At 41.6% G+C, this 27,254-nt stretch overlaps 2 protein-coding genes across 3 annotated transcripts in view; one reads left to right on the top strand and one right to left on the bottom strand.

The window, feature by feature from the left end:
* The window catches only part of LOC126377509 (pikachurin-like), a 250,069-nt gene that overhangs the window by 128,868 nt on the left and 93,947 nt on the right, over positions 1 to 27,254 (bottom strand). The gene's annotated exons all lie outside the window — the stretch shown is intronic.
* On the top strand, positions 5,140 to 26,969 carry LOC126377564 (alpha-N-acetylgalactosaminidase-like). 2 transcript variants are annotated; one of them, XM_050025366.1, is made up of 10 exons: positions 5,140 to 5,613; positions 6,721 to 6,895; positions 9,482 to 9,656; positions 22,537 to 22,711; positions 23,099 to 23,196; positions 23,831 to 23,992; positions 24,389 to 24,583; positions 25,796 to 25,960; positions 26,068 to 26,140; positions 26,862 to 26,969. In XM_050025366.1, exons 2-10 carry the CDS (start codon positions 6,729 to 6,731, stop codon positions 26,891 to 26,893), a joined length of 1,242 nt encoding a protein of 413 aa, XP_049881323.1. In that variant the 5' UTR covers positions 5,140 to 5,613; positions 6,721 to 6,728; the 3' UTR covers positions 26,894 to 26,969. The 2 variants fall into 2 exon arrangements, with proteins under 2 accessions (XP_049881323.1, XP_049881324.1); XM_050025367.1 differs by lacking the exon at positions 5,140 to 5,613 and adding an exon at positions 5,732 to 5,750.

Below are 27,254 nucleotides of genomic sequence, written 5' to 3'. Positions count from 1 at the left end.
GGCAGCATACCCCTGCAGTGCCAGATGGCACTAACGCCGCCCCGTCTGGTGATGTTTTACAGACTGGGACCACTCCTGCATTGTCTAATTTGGTGCAAGGTGCACCCACATCACAGATGTCTTCGTCATCCTCACCTGCGCCTCCAGATCCTGATTCTGCTGCAGCACCAACACCTGTAATCATGACAGACCAACAATTAGCCCTTATTCTGTCCAGAATTGGAAGTTTTAGTGCGCCTACTTCGACTCCAGGGCCAGCGATGAATAACCAGAGTAACTTTGCCGGATGTACAAACCGTTTTGATGGAGGTAGAGAAAGTGATGTTATTGCCTTCATAAATGCAATACAGGTGTACAAAGAATGTGTATCCATGACGGATGATATAGCGCTCCGTGGACTACCCATGTTATTTACCGGTATCGTAGCGACTTGGTGGCAAGGAGTTAAGCACTCTGTTATGAGTTGGGACGAGGCCATTACACTACTGAAACAGACATACGGACCGAGGCTACCACCACATAAAATTTATAGAGAGCTTTTCAAGAAAGAACAAGCAGAGGAGAAGGTCGACGTATTTGTGTGTAAGGCGAGAGCTCTCCTTGCCCAAGTACCACCAAACACATTACCAGAAGAGGTACAACTTGACATGGTATATGGACTTCTAAATCGTCGCATACGGGGGAAAGTTGCCCGTTCTTCATTTACCTCATTTGCTGAATTGCTTGATAAGGCCCGTATATTTGAAGATTTGTTTGAGGAAGGTTGCCTGCTTACTCCTGATCCTATAAAGAGCAAACCTGTGCTAACAGCTGGAAATCCTGGACGTGCGGCAGGACCGCCGATTCCTCCACAACTTCATGATTCTAAAGTGAATAATAATAAGAAACCCAGAGTTCGGTGTGCCTATTGTAGACAATTTGGCCACACTAAGGAAGAATGTCAGAAAGGACAGAAGAAGATAGAGATGCAAGAGCGGAATATGAGAAAGGAATCAACTCCTAATATTACCTGTTTTGGATGTGGTACACCTGGGGTTATCCGATCAAACTGTCCTACCTGTAAAACGGAGTCACTTCCGTCGACTTCCACCGCATTCCAGTCTGTCTCTACAATAGGAAACGCACAAATAGATCCGCGTGAAAGACCCAAACTAAATATCGAAATACTTGGTTTACATGGTACCGCGTTAATTGATACTGGTGCGAAACAATCGATCGCGAGCGAAAGTTTATTGTCGGTTTTAGTGGCTCAAGGCCAGAAATTTAATTATGTTCGAACGACTATAAAATTAGCAGATGGATCGAAACGTTTACAACTTGTTAAAACTAAATGTGAAAGTAAATGTGAAGGTTCAGGGGGTGGAAATTCCGACGCTATTTGTAGTTCTACCTGGCGCTACCGAGTCATTGCTAGGAATGAATTTTATACAAGAGGCAGGAATGGTACTTGACTTTAAACGTAATGTGTATACCCTTAATTCCACCCACAGATACTTTAGCCTTACCTATGAAGCTGCTGATCCTGCTGGGAATGCTGCCGCAGTTTCCTCCATTGATCTTCGCGACGAAGAAGGTGCGTCTTTTTCAGTTACCGACCGGGAGTTACTGAACACTCTCCTGCATAAAAATCCGGACATCTTCCAGCCAGGGGGAGCCCCTACGACTTTTGCGGTCCATCGGATTTGTACAGGTGAGCATGCTCCTGTAGCTGTACCACCTTATCGCGTTTCTCCAGCGAAGAAAGAAGTGATGAAGAGAGAGATAGATAGTATGTTAGAGGATGAAATCATTGAAGAAGCAGAATCGGAGTGGGGTTCTCCTGTCGTGTTACTTCCTAAAGGAACACCCGGTGAGTGGCGATTTGCCATTGATTATAGGAATGTAAATGCACTCACAAAGACAGATAAGTACCCACTACCTGTCATTGATGACATTCTGTTCTCTACCAAGGCCAATGCTGTCATGTCTACTATAGACCTCAAGTCTGGTTATTGGCAAATTGAAGTCCACCCAGATGATAGAGACAAGACGTCTTTTGTCACGCCATTCGGGACGTTCCGTTTCCGCCGTATGCCGTTCGGGTTGAAGAACGCACCGGCGACGTTCCAACGTATGATCGATCGTTTTAAGGCGGGGCTAAAAGATGTAACAGTTGTTGCTTACCTGGACGATATCCTCGTGATCTCCCCTGACTTGCAAACACACCTGCGAGATCTACAACAGGTGTTTGATCGTTTGCGCCTCTTTAATCTTCGGGCCAACCGCAAGAAGTGTGTGTTTGGTCGTGACAAAGTAACCTATCTAGGTCACATCATTTCTGCAAAAGGGATAGAACCTGATCCGTCCAAAGTGGACTCCATCCTGAAACGAGAACCTCCTACGAACTTGAAGGAACTCAAGACCTTCTTACAAACTTGTTCGTGGTTTCGCAAGTTTATACCAGGATTTTCTAAAATCAGCGAACCTCTTACTATACTGACCCGCAAAAATCAAGTCTGGAAATGGGACGAACCGCAGAAGCGTTCCTTTGAGGAATTAAAAACACGCTTAGCCTCCGCGCCGATCCTTCGCCAGCCAGACTTTGAACAACCGTTCGTTTTGAGAACCGACGCTAGTGCGTATGCAATAGGTGCCGTATTGATGCAGGGACCTGATACACACTCTGAACGTCCAATTGAGTACGCTAGCCGACTATTGACGAGTGCGGAGCGTAATTATACAACCACCGAGCGCGAAGCTTTGGCGGTGGTGTGGGCTCTGGACAAGTTCCGAGGGTATATCGAGGGTGCCCAGGTGCGTATAGGCACTGACCATCAACCGCTAAAATGGTTGTTGTCTCTTAAAACGCCGAGTGGTCGTTTGGCTCGGTGGGCGTTAAAAATTCAATCTTTTAACCTGGATGTCGAATATACTCCCGGCAGGATCAACGTAGTCGCTGATACTCTCAGTCGTCCAGCTGATTCGACCAATCCTACTTGCAATGTCTGTCCTATAGCTGTGGACTTACCTCATCGAGATCCCACGGAGATCCGCGACGCGCAGCAGGCTGATCCTGAATGTAAGAAGATCATTGATGCTTTCGAAGACGAAGATCTTACCCGCGCCACTCCATGGACCGATAAAGGGTATTATATGACACAAGGTGTCTTATATAGAGCTGACCCAGAAGGTGAAAGCGAGGAGCCTCTGCTGGTGCTCCCCGAGACCATGCAAGCTGATGTATTGAAACAGCTTCACGATGCGCCGACTGCCGGCCATCCTGGGATTGACCGCACGTTCCTGAAACTGAAAGAAAGATATTATTTTCCTAATATGAGACAAGTAGTTGAGAGAGAGAGAGAGAGAGAGAACAGTTGAGAGAGAAAAGTTGACAGATATGTAAAGGCTTGTGACCTTTGTCAGAGATACAAACCTACAAATCTGAAGTCTGCAGGATTGGTGCAGACGCCTGCACCGCAGCAACGATTTGAAGTTCTCGCTATGGACCTCTTCGGACCTCTACCGGAAGGCCCAAGTGGTGAGCGATGGATTTACTTGATTGAAGACACCGCCAGTAGGTGGGTGGAGATCTTTCCTCTTGTTGATGCTACTGCTGAATCTTGCAGTAAGGTTTTGATTGAGGAAGTGTTCCTACGTTATGGTTTGCCTCGCAGGGTAGTTTCGGATAATGGTGTCCAGTTTGTTTCAGCCGTGATGCAAAAGGCTATGTTTGCTTTTGGTGTGCATCAGAGTCTGACCCCATTATATCACCCCGAAGCTAACCCGGCAGAACGTAAGAACCGAGAGATGAAGTTGATGCTCTCCATTCTCCTCCATGCCGATTCTGATCACAAGGACTGGCCAAGCAAAGTACCACTTGTTCGTTTTGCTCTTAACAATGCTCCTAATCAAGGCACTGGCAAGAGTGCTGCATATTTAACGTTCGCACGCGAGATGCGAGCGCCTGTTCACCTTGTGGATGACATACGTGGAGTTGTGGATTCGCACAATTATGTAGGGCAAATTACGCCTTATCTTCGCCGCTTCGCTGATGACCTGGAAAAGGTAAACTTACGGGTCAAGGAACAACAGGAACGACGGAAGGAATATGCTGACAAGAGTCGCCGTCCTGGTCCAGAGTTCACTGTTGGCGATCATGTGCTGGTAGGCACGCATACCCAGAGCAGCGCTGCAAAAGGTGTGACGCATAAATTTGCTGCACGCCGCGATGGCCCCTATGTTATCAATAAAAGGGTAAGTCCAACTACCTTCGAAGTGGTGGATAAAGATGGTGTAGTAAAAGGTAAATACCATTCCAGTGCCCTAACTCCGTATCGTGGTACAGAAGTTCCTAAAGTCAAGTCTGCAAAGAGACGAGGTAGAGCTAGGGTTGCCAAGCCACCTACGAGACGTAATGGTGTCTTGGAGGGGGAGTCTGTAGCGCGAGAAACGGAACGTCTTACCGGACGACGCGAGCGCCGCCTACCGGCCCGGTTCAAAAGCTACATTCTCGAGTAGTTGATAAGTTGATACGAAATTCCCACCCCGCGCGCCGCGAAAAAAATAGTTTTGTTGTCCTAATTTAAGTGACCTATACTGATTAAAAACGTTAATTTCTCAAGGACTGGTTTCATCCCGAGGTCCCAAGAACTCTCGCTAAAATAGGTACTATATAAAGAAGTTCTAACTATATTCTGTGCTTATAACTACCTAGTTCGAAGTTTTACTACTTGTCCCAACCTTTTTTCGGCATAGAGAGCCGTAACACGCAAGGTCCGTTCGACCTTTTACTTAAATCGTTGGAATATCGGCTGCACTTACATTTTATTGTGTTCACCAATTGCTCGCCCTTACGTGCCATCTCACGTTTTTTGATGTGTCATTCGAACCCTAACGCCTTTCACGAAATATTTTCTTGTCCAAACCTTCAAAAATCGTTTTATTATTACTGAAGAATAATATTGTCGAAAAGTTTGAGAACCTACGAGTTAGAAGTCAAGTTATTGAAAAAAGTTGAAAATGATTAGTTCTATTCTAGCTTTGCGTAAAACGGAACGCTTGTGTCAAACTTCATTGTTATAATGCGACAAAATTCCGTATACAGCCCCATATTGCGCATTCAAACCTTACGGAGTACTATTTAATTTCAATACATTTCTTTGTGTTTATGTCAACACAACAATCCGAATTCAAACGTGGAAGTATGAAAACTTCAAAAAATTTGATAAAATGTTCATTTGGAAAAGATAATTCGCTCCTTCGTGTTATCTTTAGGGTTTTAACGCAAATTTCTTTGAGTTTTTTGGTGTGAAACTATTAAAATTATAAAGAAGATTCAACATTGTAAACTACGATCATTCAATAGTATTCTCGGTGCAAATACTTTTTTAATTAAAACTGGTAAATTTTGTTTGAATAAACAATAAACTTTCAATAAAGTGTCTGGTGATTTGTACAAACAAAAAATTGCTTTGTGTTTGACATTGTCCTCAGGCAAAAAAGGTTTTTTTACATAAAGATACCTGAATCATAAACTAAGTACTTACTTAAGATAATCATACAAAAATATTACATAAAAGCTGTTTATTAACTGTGAAGTGCTGTGTGATATCGGGACAAATGAAAAAAATATTGGTAATGTAGAATCCTTGAATTTCTTTTCTTTTCTTATATTTTTCTTTTTTTTGTATTTTAAATTAATCTTCAGGTTCAATATTTTTTTTTTGTAGACTACATACCTACTTAGCCATTTTGATGATGGACTTACCAAGGTATCTTCCCCAAAAACAATATAGATGGTGCTGTTCAGATTTAACATTATAATTACCTGGCATAGGCATAATTATATAAAAAATATTCTTGCTTGATATTTGGATCAGATAAGTATAGAATTATGTTGCTACCTATATTTCTTCTCTTTATTTTGATCAGAATAATAAAGGGTGGAAGATGTGTTGTGCCTGGGTGTAATAACAAGGGTCATCATGTATACCCAAAAACAATATATATGTCGGTTATCCATGAAATTAGAAGGTTAAACGAAAACAAAATTGTATAGTGCCATCTATGGCTTTTTTGGGGAACATAGCCTGAAAATTCTCTCATTCATTTTTATCACAGGTACAATCAAAGAGCAAAAGTGCAGTCACTGACCCCTGCAAATTATTTGTAAACAGTGGTGAAATTATGAACCAAAATTCTGTTTTTGTAGGTGTTTTTGGTCTATTACAGAAACAACATGTAACCAGTTAATTTATTACTTTGCAAGAAACTGTTTGGACTTTTTGCACCTTATCGTTCAACAGTAATTTGAACCATTGCCAATTTTAATTTGTTTTGATTTCGCAATGTTTTTTTGTATTATAAACAATATGATTGGACTTTAAATTAACAGACTTTCAATTAAAATTTTGTTATGAGTAATGATCATAATTATATTGAAAATGTTAAATAATATCCTAGATATTTTGTTTATTAAATACTAGTGATTTAACCCGGCTTCATCCCAACAATAATAGGTACTTATGCATGATTTTTATGTAAGTTTTTATGTCTGCTTCTTTTTAAGTAAAGTAAAGCCATGTGTAATTTTAAACATAAGCTCACACACAGCTTTATCTCAATTAGGGTAGTCAGAGGTACAACCATCGCAAGATGAACTACGTACCCAGCCTACCGAGGTTCAATAATATTATGTTTTGTTTGTAATATAGGTACATTCTGTAATGTTTTTTTGTCTAGATTTAAACATGGTGTCATATGGAATCCTGTTTCTTGGGCTGTTCATCCTATTCTTCACGAACGAAGTCTGTTTACTGGAGAACGGTTTAGCAAAAACTCCACCGATGGGATGGATGTCATGGGGCTATTACATGTGCGCGGATAATTGCTCTGCCAATCCTGACCGGTGTTTGAAGTATGTATCTTTAATTAAAGCACATAATAACGGGTTCTTACCGCGTTTAAATGGGCATATGAGAACCCGTTATTATGTGCTTTAATTATGATAATAACCGCGTAAACTTAAAACAATGTACATATCTTTTCTTTTTTAAATAACTTTTAAGTAGAAGGTTGGTAATATAAGATGAGTAACACATGTGGACCCGGATTAGGCACAGCAATTTAAAAGAGAGTTACCAAGAGTTAACAAGTGAGTGTGGAGGAAGCAAGAGAGGTCTCTGCTTGCATGAGAATAGGCGTAAGTTTATGTATATATTTTTTTTTATTGTATTTGGCAATCTCGAAAAGAACTGGTGAAAGTCTTGATTAAAAAAACAAGAATTTTCCGACGGAATATTCCACTTGATATTAACTCTGAATCATGGTCTGAATTATCCCCCTGAGTATTTGGTACAATGTCACTAAAACCCTGTATATGATTGAATATATACGTACAGGTTGCTATACAGGTTATGAGAAGCTCCAGTAGTTTTAGGTGGATGAGACGTTCGTTATTGTAAAAAAAATAATGATTCAAAGTGTATGTTATCTATTGAATAAAGATATTTTTGAATTTGAATTCGAAGCTGGTACCAGACTTTCACCAATGAGTTATTAATTTATCTTAAGTGCAGTTTTCACTGCCACAGTTGGCTTGACCATTATAGACGGCGATACGGTTCATCACATATCACGCTGGTCTAGCGGCTAGTTTGGTTAGGACATTACAGGCTGATCACCTGATTGTCCGAAAGTAAGATGATCCGTGCTTCGGAAGGCACGTTAGGTCGTTGGTCCCGGTTACTACTTACTGATGTAAGTAAGTAGTCGTAACATGAGCCATGTCAGGGGCCTTTGGCGGCTCAATAGTTACCCTGACACCAGGGTTGATGAGGCACAACCCACACGATAAAAAAAAAACCGCTGGTCTAACAGAAAGCACGGTGAGGTGTGAGTAGGTACTTAGTTCATCTTGTGATGGAATAAGCATGAGCTTGCTATTATTTTTTAGGTACAACTAAGTAACTCTGATAAGTTAACATGTTCTGTGAATTTCGATAGTGTTAGTAATACAACGTACCATTTTGTGCCTTATTTACCTAGCCTTAGATTAGTCGTTATCACACAACCTTTATCGTTTTCCGGCATTCAAACTTTATTACATTGTACCAAATACTTGAAAAGTATATTACAATGTAACGCCTTCAGCTGTGTACTTTCCCAGGCATATAGTAAAAACCAATAGAGGGATTGTGTGCTTTTTAATGGGGGACTTTCCAGGCTACTTTCACCAAAAACAATAACGGCCTCTGTGGTCCAGTGGTTGAACGTTGGGCTCACGATCCGGAGGTCCCGGGTTCGAATCCCGGTGGGGACATATCACAAAAATCACTTTGTGATCCCTAGTTTGGTTAGGACATTACAGGCTGATCACCTTATTGTCCGAAAGTAAGATGATTCGTGCTTCAGAAGGCACGTTAAGCCGTTGGTCCCGGTTATTACTTACTGATGTAAGTACGTAGTCGTTACGTGAGTCATATCAGGGGCCTATGGCGGCTCAGTAATAACCCTGACACCTGGGTTAATGGGGTTGGTAATTCACCTCACAATCCACACGATAGAAGAAGTGTTTTACACTATAAGGCGACGAACACTACAGGCCTAAACCAACGATTGTCAAAGTTTTCGAATTTATGTTTCGATCATAAATGATTATCACGTGCTCAGCGGTGAAAGCATCGTGAGGAAACACACATTCCCGAGAAGCGCATTTTCGGAGGTATGTGACCTAAGATTGCGGATTGGACCGGACCTGTCAAAATCAGGTTAAGTAAGTGGACCCGGTAAAAAACGGAATAATGCTAGGACGATGATGACACTATAAGGCGGCGAAATGTGACTACCCATACTTAAACGACCTCAAAAATAGTTTTCCATGATATTAAATAAAGATTCATTTCAGTTGTTGAGCCACATAATTTAAATAAATGATTGATGCAAGGTAAAACTGCCAGTCAGTAACATAATTAATCGTTATTTTCTAACGAAAAAATATAATAAATTAGCCTACCTACGTGACGAGAAGGTGCCAGTCATTGTTTTTCTTTGAAAAATGTGTTCCACGAAGCTGGACACTTCGTCCCGGGTTCGATTCCCGCTCCTGTCAGGTTATGTGCTCCGTTATACCTACGTTAGTTCTGCTGTGGTTGATCGGCAGCTATATTAACGAAGATATAACCTGTTTGGCGTGTTTAGGTGAACTGAAGGAATTGGCCTTTGATAGACAAGAATGGAGAATGCTACACCGACAAGAATGTGACTCTTAAATTAGTGATAAACCTGTTTGACCACTGGGAAATAGGCGTGAGTTTATGTGTGTATGTATTTTATAAATCTTGATACTTGTCTTCATTTCACTTGTCTTCGTTGATACTTGTCTTAGGCGGAAGGCAAGATGGAAACCACTGCCCCATTATTCTCTAATAAAGTAGCATGGAGAATGCTACACCGACAAGAGCGTGGATCTTAAATTAGTGATGATGTGATGACTTGTCTTCAGTGAGGAGCTAATAATGTCGGTGGCGGACGCGTTCTACAACGAGGGTTACCAGGAGGCGGGGTATGAGTACATCATCATCGACGACTGCTGGTCGGAGAGGCAGCGCGATGAGAAAGGAAGACTAGTGCCTGACCACAAAAGATTCCCAAGAGGCATGAAGTTTTTAGCTGATTATGTAAGTTTAACTTAATTAACACTTGTACGAGCCGTAGCCCAGTTGGTAGAACGACGAGTTCGCAAGTTCGAATCCAGCAGAGGCCTAAATCTTCTTATCGTGTCGATGGCAAACTAAATAGTGTCGGCCCAAAACTTGGCAACAAGTATGGCGCTATCTGCAGCGAGCTACCAACCAATGATTATCGAATTTGTTTTCGTATTCATGTTTGGATCATAAATGATTATCACGCGATCAACGGTGAAGGAAATCATAGTGAGGAAGGTGGGTTCCCGAGAAATTTATTTTCGGAGGTATGTGATCTATACTGTATTGGGCTGGTTTTCTCTTCGCGGGTTTGAAGGTCAGACAGGCAGTCGCTTCTGTAAAAAACCGGACCTGTCAAATCTTCAGGTTAGGTAAGCAGACCCTAGAAAAAACGGGATAATGCTAGGGAGATGATGAACTTAATTGATACTTGTGGCTGTTGACAATGAGGGACTTTCCAGGTTACGTTTTCCAAAATAAATATATGTTTTACGTTTTGCTTCTATGACAGTGTTTGTTCATACAAATGTAATAGTGATTTCGTGTTTTGACGTTTAATAAAAAGTTTGATTAATCAATAAAATTTCGGACTTTTAAAATGTCAGTTATATATATTTCTTTTTAAATTACATTTTTCTTCATTCAAATTCATAAATAAATTATACATATATTATAGAAAATATACAATGCTTTTCGACAGTATCTAAAGATCTACTGTTGACGACAGGTCGACATGGCAATCGGGGCATGAGGTGAGCCGCGGAGGCGGGGTCGCCCCGCACACCCGCGGTCCTCGCGGCGTCTTAGTCTTAGTGTCGCACGAGTCCGTATCGACCGCGTTTATCGATTATAATCTCGCTCACATAATTTATTACTATTGTGTTTTAAAAATGGCTACGGTTGCATCTTCGTCGCGTGTTCAAGCAAAAAAAAAAAAACAATAATTCACTCTCAAGCTCGAGAACTAGCTAGAAAAGTGTTAGAAAATTGTGACATTGAACGGAAAAATAATTGAACTGGAGCAATTTCGAAAAACATGTCCAGAACCTTGAAAATGAATATTGGGAAAAAGACATGGGAATGGAAAATGAAATGGAAGATTTTATTATAAAAGTCGGAGATACCAGTGACGAAGATTCTTTAAGTTTTTGTAGCGATACGTTAGATGATTCAGATGAATAAATACACTTCTCATCAAAAAAATCGAAACACCTTGCAAGTTTACGTTTTGTCAGGATTATCAGAAAAATGTGTACATTTAGGAATAAATGTTAAATGTCGTTTAATAGTGAGTAATATGAGCTTATCAAATCTTAATGTTAATGTTCTAAATTTAAATGAATTTTTCATAGGTTTCGTATTTTGTTAAATGAGTCATTTTTATTCCGTATGGAGTATAAAGGAAATGGATAAAACAACACTCGTAAATGAAAAAAAAAGCTAAAAAACGTTTATTTAATAACTTGTATTCCCTCCCCGAGCTCTAATTACTGCTTCCATACGGTTCTTCATCGATCGGATGAGAGTCACGATCACATGCTGTGGTATATTGTCCCATTCCTCTTGGATTGCATCTTGCAGCTGGCTAAGTGTTTCTGGGGCAGGATCTCTTGCTCGAATTCGTCTCTTTAATTCATCCCACAGATGTTCAATGGGATTCATGTCCGGGCTTCTTGCTGGCCATTCCATAATAGAGATATCGACTTCGTTAAGATACTCTCGTACGACGCCCGCGGTGTGTGCCCTAGCATTGTCGTGCATGAATATGAAGCCGTTGCCAATAAAATGTGCATAGGGCATCACATGAGGCTCGAGACACTCTTCGACGTACCGATGACAGTTTAGTGCAGGCAGACGTGGCCCAGACACGAAAGCAAGCTCTGTCTTACCGTCGGCGCTGATTCCTCCCCAAACCGTCCACGAACCGCCACCATAGCTGACCTTTTCTTCAATGCAGCATTGTGCATAGCGTTCTCTTCTGTAGACCTTGTTCCTTCCGTCGTTACCATACAGCACAATTTTACACTCATCAGAAAAGAGAACTTTGCTCCACTGTAGGTATGACCAATTTAGGTGCTCACGTGCAAAGTTAAGGCGCGCTCTTCGATGGTCTGCAGTTAATTTCGGCCCATTTGCTGGCTTATGCGTTACCAGTCCACGATCCTTCAACTTTCTTCTAATTGTAGAGTCACTTACAGCCACCCTTCGTACAACACGAAGCCGCTGCTGCAGTTGAAAAGCGTTAAGGCGTCGATTTCTTAAAGAAGTTGTTACAATAAATCGATCATCTCGCTCAGAAGTGACCCGATTCCTGCCAGATCCTGAACGGCGCGTGAACAAACCAGTCTCCCGATAACGTTTATAGACTCTATGAACAGATGACAGGCTTAGATGCAGTCTTGCAGCCACAACACGCTGACTAAGGCCAGAATCCAGCAATGCCACAACTTGGGCGGCTTCTGTGGGCGAAGTAACCATACGTTTTAGAAAAAAAACCTTTTTTCAGACGTCCCAAAGTCACAGTATTGAAATAAAAAACAAAAAGTTTAAGAATAGGCGCCAATGTTTAGTTTTTAAACGCTAAATGTACTCCAACCCTAAACACACATTTGTCTCAAAACAGTGATTCATTTCGTTTATAAGATAAACAAATGAAATTCTAATTTTGAATTTTGAATTTTCGCTTATTACTGTAATGGCCAAACAGCCAGCTATACATTTATGTATTTTTTTTCATCGTATGAATTCTTTTTTGTGTTAAATTCGGACAGAAACAATGAAAACGGAAGTGTTTCGATTTTTTTGATGAGAAGTGTATTAACTTAAATGAAAACGTGGTATTATTTTATTCACATTTTGTTACATACATAATAAAAATATATCGATATTGAAAACGTCACGTCACTAGAGAATTGCCATGTCAACCTGTCGTTTACTTTAGGTATCTTTATTTACTAATCAGAATTTAATACCTAATTCTTCTTCTATCGTGTGGGTTGTGTGTTGAATTACCAACCTTAATAAATTGCCTTCCGAAGCGCAGATCATCTTACTTTCAGACAATCAGGTGATCAGCCTTTTTTCAGCCGTTGGGAAATGCGTTACGCATACGGGAAGCACGTTAAGCCGTTGGTCCCAGCTGCATTAGTCGTTAATAACTATCAATCCGCACTGGGCCCGCGTGATGGTTTAAGGCTCGATCTCCCTATCCATCCATAGGGAAGGCCCGTGCCCCAGCAGTGGGGACGTTAATGGGCTGATGATGATGATGATTCGTCTATATTCGTGTTGTGTGGAATATACCAGCTAAATAACACAACATCACTTTTCGTTGGAAAAAATATTTGCCGTAATGTTGTCAAGGTCATGACTAGTATAACATGAAATATGTATATTCAATAGTTTACACAGTTGCAAACTACTTATGTTATGAAACATTTTTGTTTCTCTTTCGTCGTTGCAAATGATGTTTCAATGTCAAGTTGTACATATATGCTGGTTTATACAGGATGTATACAGGAGGAGCTCGGTGGCGCAGCGGTAAACGCGCTCGGTCTGCGATTGTTGAAGTTAAGCAACTTTCGCAAAGGCCGGTCATAGGATGGGTGACCACAAAAAGAAGTTTTCATCTCGAGTTCCTCCGTGCTTCGGACGGCACGTTAAGCTGTTGGTCCCGGCTGCATTAGCAGTCGTTAATAACCACCAATCCGCACTCGGCCCGCGTGGTGGTTTAAGGCCCGATCTCCCTATCCATCCATAGGGAAAGCCCGTGCCCCAGCAGTGGGGACATTAATGGGCTGGTGATGATGATACAGGATGTTAGTGACATCGTAACGAAAACTTTGAGGGATGATTCAGGTTATTCTTCTGAATTGATATCAAGTGGAATTTTCCATCGCAATTCATCTGAAAAGGCAATATTGCTATTTGACATTTTGCGCATATATTATAAAAGTAAGTGCGCAATGGAAACAAATTTCAAATAGCAATATTGCTTTTTTAGATGGTTTGCTTCGGTGAGAACCGTGGTAGCTCAGTTGGTAGAACGCTTGTTAATCGCTGCTTTCGGAGGGAAGGCGGCAAAGGCGAGAGCGGGCGGAGGTGCGGAGCGCGGGGCCACCAATCATTCACTCATTCGGCCAGCCGTCATCGTCTCGTACATTCTATCGGATCAGCTGTGCGCGTCGGAATAGATTACCTTAATAAATAAATAAATACTTAATTGATTTGTGGTTGTAAACTGAGTTTTACTTAAAAATTCAGAAGTGCGATAAAAGAACCTACGATGAAGAGAACAATTCCAAATAAAGACAGTGAGTACACACGTGTTAGAAAGAAGTCTAGACTTTCTTCATCATCGACGAGTGCTGGTTGTTTAGAAGTGCAGCATTTACCCGGTATTCGTCCAATTAATGATGAAAGTGACGACTCCGACGAGAATACACCGCCGAACGTTCTGCTAGAACGTTTACTTACTCAAAAGTTAGAGAAAATGGTGGAGAAATATTGTGCCGATTCAAGGCCGTTGCGAAATGTATCAGGTGAGAAGATTATCCCTGCATTTGATCCCGACAATCGTGATTGTAATATAAAAAACTGGTTGGCGAAAATTGATCAATTAGGAATGGTGCATAAGTGGGACGATTACTCCAAAATAGTAATAATGCAAACACGACTTGCGGGTCAAGCAGAGTTATGGTTCAGCCGTTTGGAAGAATACGACTATACATGGGATCAATGGAAATCTTTATTGATTAAAGCTTTTCCGCGCAGTTTCGAATACGCTGATATGCTTGAAGAGTTGGTAGCTCGAAAAAAGCTGCCCACAGAGAGTGTTACACACTACTACCATGACAAACTAGCTATGTGCCGTCGCTGCCGTTTAGATGATGCTGCTTCACTTTCTTGCTTAATTAAAGGCTTACCCTCAGATTTACAAAATAATGCGAAGGCGTACAAATGCGATACGCCTGAAGAATTTTATTCTGGCTATTTATCTGCTTTTGAAAACTATCGCATCAAACCTGAAGTGAAAAGAACTGAAACATTCACTGGCAATTACTCACGACCGATACAAAAATCTGAAATAGAAAAAAGACGACTTCAAGATTTAGCTACGCCATCTTCCTCGAGAGCAACACCTGGTGCGACTTCGCGTCGTCTCAACTGTTTCCGATGTAACGCTACAGATCACATAGTTAAAGATTGTCCTGTTCCTGACCGCCGCATTTGTAAATTTTGCAATCAAATTGGACATAATATTACTAAATGCTCTAAGCTAGAAGATTTCATGAAGACTGGAAGAAAAGATACTGTACCTATCAACATAGTTCAAAATTTAAATGGAATTTACTGCAAAGACGTATGTATTGGAGAACAAAAATTTAAAGGATACTTAGATACTGGTGCACAGTTAAATGTTATAACTCACAATTTAGTACAACTGCTGCATTTACCTGTAACAGAAACAACTGCAGTACTCAAAGGTTTTACCGGTGATACTATACCAGCTTTGGGACAAACCAAACTGTGTCTAGAAGTTGATGATCTAAAGTTTGATACGACTGCAGTTATAACCCATTTAAAGCTTCCTTCGGATGTGGATATTCTTGTAGGACAACCTGTAATCAATGCAGAAGGAGTTTCACTGATAACAACTCAAAATTCAGCAAAACTCAGAAGAGGAAACGATTTGATGATGATTATCAATGATGATGAAACAGATACCAAGTTTAAAGTGACTACTTGCGAAGATATACTCATACCACCAAAAGAGTCCAGATTTGTGGAAGTAGCTGTAGTGGGAAATATTAAGGATCGTGATGTTTGCACCACTCCCAGGATTTATGACATGGACAATAAGTTTTTCGCTGTACCTGCGACGCTACTCACTGGAGAAAAGGGATATTTGAAAATATACAACATGGGTGATGGACAACTCAACTGGAATCAAGGCGACTTGATTACTCGCGCCATTCTGTGCGATGCAGTTCATAAGGCTTCTGATAACACCGACGAGCTTCTGGCCAGTAATAGTAAGGTGCGTAAGTTTGTACATATTAATTAATCTGTCTGTGGACCTCGGTCCGTTCTGATAATCATCTGTCTGTGGACTCCGGTCCGTTCTTATATTTATCTGTCTGTGGACTCCGGTCCATTCTGATATTTACCTGTCTGTGGACTCCGATCTGTTCTGATACTTACCTGTCTGTAGACTCCGGTCTGTTCTGATACTTACCTGTCTGTGGACTCCATTCCGCGTGATGTCTGACTTTCTTGTATACACTGGCTTGTCCTTATGTATGTATTTAAGGAAAAATATCTGCTTGTTTGAATTCTGCCGGTTCTGGTATTATTATTGATTAATTGAATGAGTCATTTAATTGTTCTATAGTTTGTAATACTTATATTTGCTATACTGATACTATTATTTGGTATTGTTTGCGTATGATTATTTTTAGGGATACCTTTCTACCTAATTGGCTGAACCTTGTGGATTGAAAAGAGTTTATTTGCGTTTCTTTTTATTTTGAGGCAATATTGACTGGCATATGGTGTTTCTTTTCTTTCACAGCGGTCAGATGTCACATATTTGAGGTGCGAAATGCAGGAAGACAGTAACAATTGCGTGAACTGTATTACCGCAACGCGTAATCTAGACTATTTACGCTCTTGTAGAGTAGCAGACATGTATCTATCTGAGATCAACGTAGGCTCCCTTTCGGAAGATGAACAGTGCCGTCTGTTCGAACTTTTGCTCAAGTATAAAGATTGTTTTGCAGAAAATACAAAAGATTTAGGTGTGACAAATCTATCAGAAATGAAGATTGACTTGACAACGACGACACCTGTTTTTCATAAACCATATCGATTAGCAGCAAAAGAGTTAGCTATAGTCAGAGAGAAAGTACAGGATTTACTGGATGCCGGTATAGTGAAAGAATCGCAGTCGAATTATGCCTCACCAGTAATCTTAGTTAAGAAAAAAAATGGCGATAGTCGACTATGCGTCGACTATCGAGCTCTTAACGCGATTACAATAAAAGATAGATTTCCATTGCCTCATATCGACGACCAACTGAACAAATTAGCAGGAAAATGTCTCTACACAAGTTTAGATTTAGCACAAGGATACCATCAAATTCCGTTATCAACAGAATCCACAAAATTGACGTCGTTTATCACACCAGATGGGCAATGGGAATATACACGAGTTCCTTTCGGCCTGGCTAATGCTCCAGCCGTTTTTCAACGGACAATTTATAAACTACTTGGGGCCTTACGTTATGAGGAGGTACTGACGTTTATGGATGACTTACTATTACCATCTACCAACGTTGAAAACGGTTTGATCATCCTGGAAAAGGTGCTGCAACTATTCCAGAAGTCTGGTCTTAAATTAAATTTGAGTAAATGTGCATTTTTAAAGTCCGAAATTGACTATTTGGGTCACGTGGTGACATCTGAGGGGGTTCGGCCAGGTGACCGGAAGCTAGATGCTGTTAACAATTTCCCTGTTCCTACCAACGTGCACCAAATTCGTCAATTCATAGGCTTATGCTCCTATTTCCGGAAATTTGTTCGAAATTTTGCGCTTATAGCGAGGCCCCTTACAGAGTTGACCAAGAAAAATGCTAAATGGGATTGGGGCGATGAACAACAGGATGCTTTCTCCAAACTGAAATCCATACTTGTAAGTAAACCTGTTTTAGCTCTATACAACCGGGACTATGAAACAGAGATACATACGGATGCCTGTAAGTCCGGAATTGCAGGCATTCTTTTACAAAAACAACCAAACGGTGATTTGAAGCCAGTCATATACTTTAGCAGAGTGACCACTAAAGAGGAGATGGTTTATCACAGCTACGAACTGGAGACGCTGGCTGTGGTTGAGTCACTTAAGCGCTTCAAAATATATGTGACTGGTGTTCATGTCAAGGTTGTTACTGACTGTTCAGCAGTTAGAAGCACTTTTACGAAAAAAGATTTGGTGCCTAGAATTGCCCGCTGGTGGCTCCAAATCCAGGATTATGATATAGAAGTAGTATACAGGCCTGGCACCAATATGAAACACGTCGACGCTCTGAGTCGAAATCCAGTCCGTGAAATATTAAACATAGATAATGTTGACGATTGGTTTTTGGCTGCTCAAATGCAAGACGAAAAACTACTTCTTGTGTACAATGAATTAAAAAGTGGTAAACCAAGCAATGATGTGAATAACAACTACTGTATCCGGAATGAAAGAATTTATCGTATTACTCTGAATGGCGAACGTCTGGCTGTACCCAAATCAGCTCGTTGGCGGATTATGAAAATGTTTCATGATGATGTTGGGCATATAGGATTAAAGCGGTGTGATAAAGCTATAAAGGATGAATATTGGTTTCCTCGGATGACGAGATTTATTAAAAAATATGTCACTGCATGTTTAGACTGTTTGTATAAAAAGGGACATTATGGAAAGGCATCTGGTAAGATATACCCCATAACCAAGCCTGACAGGCCTATGCATACAGTGCACATTGACCACATGGGGCCCTTTCCCAAATCTACAAGGGGTAATCAATATGTGCTTGCTATAATAGATTCGTTCACAAAGTTTGTTGTGGTTAAATTGACAAAATCACTGCGATCAACAGAAACTGTAGCGGCGTTGAGAGAGGCTTTTGCTGTGTTGGGGTATCCGGAAAGAATAATTTCAGATAGGGGTACATCCTTTACAAGCAGGTATTTCAAGGAATTCTGCGTTAGCCACAAGATTCATCATACCCTGAATGCAATTGCAATGCCACGAGCCAATGGCCAAGTAGAGCGCCTAAACCGGACGCTACTGGATGCAATACGGACTAGTACTCAAGAGTCGAGCACTTGGGATAAAAATGTACCTGAAATAGTAATGGGTATTAATCAAACAGTTAATGATACCACCAAATTTAGCCCATACGAACTTATGTTTGCTCGAAAGAAAACACTAGTGCCTGGATTGTCAAGTGCTAACGACACTGACATTGATTGTAATGAAAAACGTACAAGGGCAAGTAGGAATATTAGGAAAAAACAAGAATATATGGAAAGAAAGTGCAACCAAGGTCGAAAAGAAGCGAAAAGATATAAGAAAGACGAGTTGGTGTTATGGAACAATGCGTTTACTAATTCAGATACCGGTATTAATCGCAAAATAGATAAGATATATGCAGGCCCTTACAAGGTCACTCAGGTGCTTCCGAATGATCGCTATAAGATTCGAAGTGTAAAGGGTATGAAAGGGTATCGCAATTTTGTTGCTATTGTTGCGGCTGAAGCACTGCGGCCTTACAAGAGCTCTGTCAATTATAATACTGACTCTGATAGTGATGGTGATATCGTGGACACGCAAGACCTTATAGATCTGTTAGAGAGTTAAGCTAATTATAGATTTGTTAGAGAGAGAGTTGAGTTGATTATAGACCTGTTAGAGAGAGAGTTGTGTTGGTGAGATTCAATATCCGTGAGGTTGAGCCAATTAATGTGATCGATGTACATGAAACTATCTGCTTATGACTAATGTTTGTTTTGTGAATACCGGTGGTATTCACTTGTAGGATGGCCGATGTTAATCGCTGCTTTCGGAGGGAAGGCGGCAAAGGCGAGAGCGGGCGGAGGTGCGGAGCGCGGGGCCACCAATCATTCACTCATTCGGCCAGCCGTCATCGTCTCGTACATTCTATCGGATCAGCTGTGCGCGTCGGAATAGATTACCTTAATAAATAAATAAATACTTAATTGATTTGTGGTTGTAAACTGAGTTTTACTTAAAACGCTTGACTTGTGAGGAAACCCCACATTCCCGAGAAATGCATTACGGATGTGACCTAACCTGTATTGGGCTGATTTTCCCGTCGCGGGGTAGATGGTCAGACAGGCAGTCGCCGTAAAAAACTGGACCTGTCAAATCTTCAGGTTACGTAAGCGGACACTGTGAAAAATGCTCTTCTCGATAAGGACACGGGCTGACTTTGCACTTTGCTTACAACCACACCCCGGACCCACACACAAAAACTCGTCAATGCACTTAAAATACATAGGTATTAAAAATAAAAAATTGTAATCAGTTAGATGTAGTACAACAGGTGGCCTTATTGCTAAAGTAGCAATCTCTTCCAGGCAACTCACAACTCACCACCCACTCCCACCACTCCCTGTTTGGCACTTCATACTAAACCTCGTTTTACACAGACACTACACATTGATGTTATCGTACTCGGGACTTAAGCATAAATTTATGGAACACACGTCAATTTTAAGTAGAAATATAAAAAATCTTCTAAAATGTTATATTGCCCAATGACGCGACAAAATTAAGTTGACAGCACACGTCAAACGGGTTGCATAGATATGAGATGCCTAATTTATTCGCCCGGGTTATTAATTTATTTTAAAATTGACAGTTGCTAATCATCCGTCCCTTTCCTTTTCGGCGGATTAAAATTAGCATGCGTCTGTAGGGGCCATTGTCCAGCTGTTTTATTCTTAACTAACACAACGTGAGAAGCATCGCCAACACCTCGAAGCCCACAATAGCCCTATTAGGAGAACGCGTGACTTGCATCGTAGGGGTTCGAATCCCGGCTCGTGCTTTGAATTGACTTTATGAGTTTGAATTCATGTTTGGACCATAGATATTTTTTTTTGTTTTGGTTTTCCCCGAAGGGTAAGGCAAAGGGAACTATGCCCATACAGCCATGTCTTACGTATTTTTTTTCTTGATGATTAATGAAATGATGAAAGGTGATGATGATGAAACCTAAGCCCCCACACTCGGAGTAGACTCCTACTCCGAACCCCAAACGAATTAACTCAAAAGTCCGCATAAACTTTCGAGTTATGAAGCGGCTTCTTGGCACGAAGCGAAAATAGGCAGATACACTTTGTTTATTGAATACTCCGATATAATAACACTCGCGAATGTCTTCCGACTAACTTAATGCGATCATTAACCACAAAACACCACTTCGTATTAATTATAAAGATTATGCAATGAAGAAAGCAACTGTCCCGTTCCCGTTTCCCGCCAAAAAGCCTGGACCATAGATAATTGATATCACGTGGTTTCCAGGATTTTGCTCGCCCCCTATTACATGGGACTTAAGTATAGCTGGCTAGTATAGTGGAGTGGGTGTATACACTATACCTCTCTCTTTCTCGTCAGGGATACAGGGGGGTTAAAGGGCCACATCGAAGCAATTCATCTAAAAATTTAGCAAATATTTATTTATTTATTCGTAGGGATAGTAACAGCTTTACATTTTAAGGTTACAGTACAAAGATGAAATTTATAAGCCAATTATAACTATCCTCGGTTTACAATTTGATGGAGGCGAACATAAAATATAGTAATATTGCTATTTGACATCTGTTTGCATTGCGCGCTTACTTTTATATGCGCATCTTACTTTCAGACAATCAGGTGATCAGCCTTTTTTTTAACATTGGGAAATGCGTTACGCATACCATGCCGCCCGGGGGGGGGGGGGGGGGACGTGGTTGTGTGGGACTCCCTGGGTGTCGCCACCCGGTATAAACTAAAACCCAACGGTGTTCCTCCTTGCCGCCGCGTGGCGGGGATACGGGAACGCAATTGCACACAACCGCGTCCCCGCCGGCGGATGCCCTTTAGGGCCCAGCGCCCATGGGAGCGCGTCAAGCGCCTCCCCCTCCACCGAGGGCTGCCCGGAACACTTGGGGAGCCCTATAGCACGAGACCTATGTTGTGGACGGCGGTCCGCCGACCACCGCCCACAGGTCCCCGTCAAGGCGGCGCTCGGTCGATCGCGACCAAGTGCGCCCGTCGCCGCCTTCCCGGTGCGATGTGGCCTTTTTAACCACGGGGCACCCTCAGGATCCACTAGGGTCGATTAATTCTTTGTAATATTTTTCCTCTCAGACGACGCCCCGAGCCGAGTTTCGCGCCCAGTAGGGCACCCTCGGGCCTGTTGTCTTAAATTTTGTACCGGGTGAGAGCCCTCTGCGCTCCCCATTTGTCCGGCCAATAAGCTAAAAAAACTTTAACCCCCCAAGAGTGATGCTATGTTATGTTGTCTATGATATGATGTATATTCGTTCTTATACCCATTGTCTATTCGAACACATCGCTAGCGCACGACAAATTTACAATAGGATCCTACCGTATTGTTTTTTACTGCATGTTATCATAATATCATATTATTATTCAAATGTGTAATTAGCATCGATACAGCATGAAATTCATTTGTTAATACAAGCTGTAGGATGGATTTGGTCACGGACCATGGCAGACCTTTTTTTTGACGTGACTTATTGCAGGTTTGCCACGAATGGCATTAACTACTTGGCCGGATTACCTACTTGGTCGGAGTTGAAAGGAGACAGCCCGCGAACCCGCGAAGGAAAAACCAGCCCACTTCAGATTAGGTCACATACCTCCGAAACGCATTTCTCTCAATGAGTCTACCGTTCTATAGGTACCTAAGTAGTATGATTCAATTCAAAAATATTGCCCAAAGATAAACATAACAAATAGGTACATAAGAGACAGAAGAGGAACAGTCGGCGGCCTCATTGCTAAACAGCCATTTCTTCCAAGCAACCTCTTATAGAAAGGGTTACGTTAGGTTAGGGTTCGCGGAAGTATGCTTTGGCGATTCCAGGTGTGGTATGCGTAACGCATTTCCCGACGTTAGGTTAGGTTAGCACTTTCAAGGATAGAACGTCTACGGACGTTCCGATTCCTAGGTGTCATTAACTATTATGAACCACCAATGACCCATGGTCACTGTCCCGTGAAAGGGTTAGGGTAGATATTATTCTTTATTCTATGTCTATTTTGCAGATCCACGGTAAGGGTTTGAAGTTTGGCATGTATCTGAACATTGCTGTGGACACGTGCATGCGGTATCCAGGGTCGAGGGGTCACTTCAGGGTGGACACGAAGAGCCTCGCAGAGTGGGACGTGGATTACGTCAAAGTCGACGGATGCTTCGTCGAAGAGGAATATCTTGATATTGGTAATCATAAAAAAATATCATGAATTTTGTGACGGAAAATTCCATTTGATATTAACTCAAAATCATGGTCTGAATCATCCCTCTCAGTATTTACAATATCAGGGTCGTGGTTTACGCCGCGACTTGTGCTGAGTGAGGCCCTTTTATCTCAGGACGTCCACCACCACCTTATGATCATTTCGACAAACATCCGTCTTGCTTTTTTGTAATTGTTTTAGTGGAAATTTGATAAGATGTTTTTGTTTTTTTTTTGTGTGTGTCGCCCTTTTATAATAAACTATTTATATTCTATTCTATTTTTATTCGGTACTAACTATTTATAGAATAGAATATCCTATACAGGCTGTTAGTGTATAGGCTAAATTTTATGTTACCGTATTTTTTCAGCATACATAAAACTCGGACACTATTTGAACAAAACCGGACGTCCTATGGTGTATTCTTGCAGTTGGCCGTACTATAAGAAGTACATACACAAACATGAGGTGAGTCGCTACACGCCCTTCTCGGAGATTGTCATAAATAATCGAGCTACGAAACGAGCTAGGCGATACCCTAAGCATTTCATGTCGGAATGCGAGTTTGTATGGACCCGCGCCGCATCCAGATTTCAGTGTGAACGATAAAATATCACAAAAAATAAAATCTACAGTGCAAGTTGTTGGTTATAACTTACTTTGTATGTATGTTACTGTAAAACCCCAAAATATTTACCGTAATTTTAAGATTTATCGGTTTCTTTTATCGTGTGGATTGTGAGGTGGATTACCAACCTCATCAACCCTGGTATCAGGGTTATTATTGAGCCCCCAAAGGCCCCTGACATGGCTCATGTAACGACTGCGTACTTACATCAACAAGTAGTAACCGGGACCAACGGCTTAACGTGCCTTCGGAATCACGGATCATCTTACTTCAGACAATCAGGTGATCAGATTAAGTAATGTCCTAACCAAACTAGGTCCCCACCGGGATTCAAACCCGGGACCTCCGGATCGTGAGCCAAACGCTCAACCACTGGTCCACGAAGGCAATTTATTAGTTTAATGACCCGTTTCATAGAATCTTTGTAAGTGACTTTCCTACAATGAAAAAATACTTGTTTTTTTTTTAATCTAGCCAGTTTACTCCCAAATAGTCCCGATTTGCAATATGTGGCGCAACTACCACGACGTAGCGGTCAAGTGGGGACACGTCAGGTACATATACAAGTTCTACGAGGGCATGGCCACCGAAATCGGAAAGTACCACGGGCCGGGCCACTGGAACGATCCTGATATGGTAAGATAATATTAAGGTAATATGCAGGGTGTTGGTAACACCGTAACGAATACTCAGGGTGATGATTCAGACCATGATTCTGAGTTGATATCAAGTGGAATTTCCCGTCACTAAATACATGCTCTTTTTATTTTTCAAAATTATTTTCAATTCTTTACTTTTGCGATGAAAAATTCATGAGAATTTTAGTGTATTTTTAAATTATTTTCCGTTCCACACTTTTGCGACGGAAAATTCCACTTGATATCAACTCAGAATGATGGCTTGAATCATCCCTGAAAGTTTTCGTTACGATGTCACCACCACCTTGTATGGCTATACTAATAATAAAGTGAAGCCATGTTATGTTAAAAGCTTGCGAAAATGTCCGGTCAACATAAATTAAATTTCTTCCAGCTAATAGTGGGTACAAACGCTCTAAGTCCAAATCAGAACCGTATCCAGATGTCGATATGGGCGATGCTCTCGGCGCCGCTCATCTTCAGCTGCGACATGAAACAGGTGACTGCTGACGAGCGCAGGCTGCTGCAGAACCTGCAGCTCATCGCCGTGGCGCAGGACCCGCTCGGCAGGATGGCCACCCCACACAAAGTAAGTTCTATCAACATGATCTTCTTCTATCTGGTGTCAGGGTTACTATTGAGCCGCCAAAGGCCCCGGACATGGCTCATGTAACGACTACTTACTTACATCAGTAAGTAGTAACCGGGACCAACGGCTTATCGTGCCTTCCGAAGCACGGACCATCTAACTTTTGGACAATCTGGTGATCAGCCAGTAATGTCCTAACCAAACTAGGGACCACAAAGTAATTTTTGTGATATGTCCCTTGGGAATCGAACCTGGGACCTCCGGATCGTGAGCCCAACGCTCAACCACTGGACCACGGGGGTCGTTCTCAACATGATCATCGGCCGGAAATCGGTCCTAGGTCTCTGACACACTTCTCTTGCTTCCTCCACATTCATCAATCGTTTCATACTCGCACGCCGGTTCAGAGTAGATCGTCCTCAACCTTTTCAAAGGCCATCTCCAATTTGGTCAATGTACGTCCTTCTAGGTCTTCTTCTGCCAACCCTAACACCAACCTTCGCTTTATATACTGCTTTTGTAATCCTATTATCCTTCATCTGCTCTACGTGTCCAAACCAACCCGTGCGAATAAAACAGGCATCTAGCTGGCATGCAATTCGTTTGACGTGCTGTCTACTTAATTCTGTCGGGTTATTGGCCAATGTAAAATATTTAGACGGTTGTTTTAGATTTGTGCTTAAAATTGACGTGTGTTCCATATGCTTGTCGATTACCCGTCCCTTTCCTTTCGAAGGACGTAATATACGATCCCGACGACCCGATTACCCTAGCCATAGAGGCAGCCAATCAGCTCGCGACACCAAACACTTCAGGACCCCGATACCGACCCCGCCGGCGTGGTCGACGATTTCCCTCATTCAGCGCTTATCGCTATCGACCCACCAGGGTCGATTAATTCTTTCAAATATTTTTCCTCTCAGACGACGCCCTGAGCCGAGGTTCGCGCCCAACTGGGCACCCTCAGGCCTGTTGTCTTAAACGTTGTACCGGGTGAGAGCCTTCAGCGCTCCCCATTTGTCCGGCCAAGTAGTTAATGCCATCTGCGGCAAATCTACAATAAGTCACGTAAAAAAAAAAAATCCCTTTCCTTTCCGGCGGATATGAAAATGACAGGTATAACTTAAAATAAAATTAGATGGTGTTTACAGGAATTAGCACCACTATGTAGTTAGTTAATTTGCAGACGTTATAATATCCGTTTTTTTACAGATACAACGTGACGTCACGATATGGGTGAAGTTGCATCTACCCTCGAAAGGGGACATGTTTTATTCGTATTCGTTTGCGATAGTCAACTTGGGGACGACGTCTGTCTCTGTCACTCTGAGGCCCAGACGGTATGGGCTCAACTCCACCGACGACTATACTGTTATGGTGAGCATTTGTCTAATTAAGGCGATTCTCACACTGCCCCGCATGATACGCGCGTAGCGCGCATCCACGCGGACGACGAATAAAAATTGTGTTCTTTCTTTTCGCAGGATGTATTTTCCGGGAATATGTTAAAAAATATGTCAGCGTACGCGTCAATGGAGGTTATTGTGCCCCCGGAAGGTAAGTACCGTTTTTACCCGTAGCAAAAAGCAAATAGGAGGGTTATGTGTTTCTCCGCTATGTATAATGTAGGTCTGTTCCCTCCTAACTTTTGAACCACTTGTCAATAAGTAACAAATGAGGTATCACTAGAAGCGTCTTGATTGTCCAATGGTTATAGGCTATGTGAACGTCACGCTAAATTCAATATGGCGTCCTCTAGAGTACATAAACTGAGGAAGATGAAATAATTCCAAGGGTATTGTACTGGGTATATCTCTAGTATCAAATGGAAGGGCTTAATTTCTGTTTATTTACTTTTAAACCGTTTTTATACCCCGAATACTACAGTCATAAGCAATATAATGTACCCACTTTAGGAATCTGTCGCACTAACACATTTGACATTTAGTGAGACTTACAGTTCAATTTGTCAATAAAGTTAATGTGAAATGGTACCAAAGTGTATACATATTAATGCTCGTGACCGCACATACAAAAATCTCATTCTCACCATGTACCGCTTAACGCGTAAGTAAGAGCGAAAGTAAAGATTAAAGTAAAACCCAGAGGGGCTGAGGTCGGCGTCCGATACCAACTGGTGCGGGGCGAGGAATGACCGTTCTATACCTAATATTATTCTTTATTCTACAGTACGACTATTCTTTTGTTATTTTTCGTAATTAATTACATTTTTTACCAGGCTTTCTTAGCACAACTAAAATATTGAATTTTGTTTCAGATGTAATTATGTATTCATTATTCCCGTTATAAAGGTAAAATTGAACCTTTATATAATGAGATTCTCGGTAAATGTGTTCCTAATTAATAAATTATTTCTGTTAAGTTATTCATACTTCGTTTTCTTTTTTCCCGGTTATACTTTGTTGCTAAGCCGTGGCACCCCAGTAGGAAGAACGCTTGACTCTCATTGTGAGGTCGCAGGTAAGAATCCCAGCGCGGGCCTAAATCATTTTTTTTAACGTGACTTAATTTAGATTTGCCGCAAATGGCATTAACTACTTGGCCGAACAAATCGGGAGCGCTAAAGGCTCTCACCCGGTACAACATTTCAGACAACAGGCCTGAGGGTGCCCAGTTGGGCGCGAACCTCGGCTCAGGGCGTCGTCTGAGA

Source organism: Pectinophora gossypiella, chromosome 23 (genome assembly GCF_024362695.1).
Source record: "Pectinophora gossypiella chromosome 23, ilPecGoss1.1, whole genome shotgun sequence".
Taxonomy (NCBI): domain Eukaryota; kingdom Metazoa; phylum Arthropoda; class Insecta; order Lepidoptera; family Gelechiidae; genus Pectinophora; species Pectinophora gossypiella.
The sequence above is the reverse complement of the archived record's forward strand: the minus strand, read 5'-3'. Positions and strand labels throughout refer to the sequence as shown.

Coding starts and splice junctions, on each gene's coding strand:
- LOC126377564 (XM_050025366.1), top strand. CDS start 6,729: ATGGTGTCATATGGAATCCTGTTTCTTGGGCTGTTCATCCTATTCTTC. Junction 24,584..25,795: donor GGATGGCCACCCCACACAAA/GTAAGTTCTATC, acceptor GTTTTTTTACAG/ATACAACGTGACGTCACGAT. Junction 25,961..26,067: donor CCGACGACTATACTGTTATG/GTGAGCATTTGT, acceptor TTCTTTTCGCAG/GATGTATTTTCCGGGAATAT.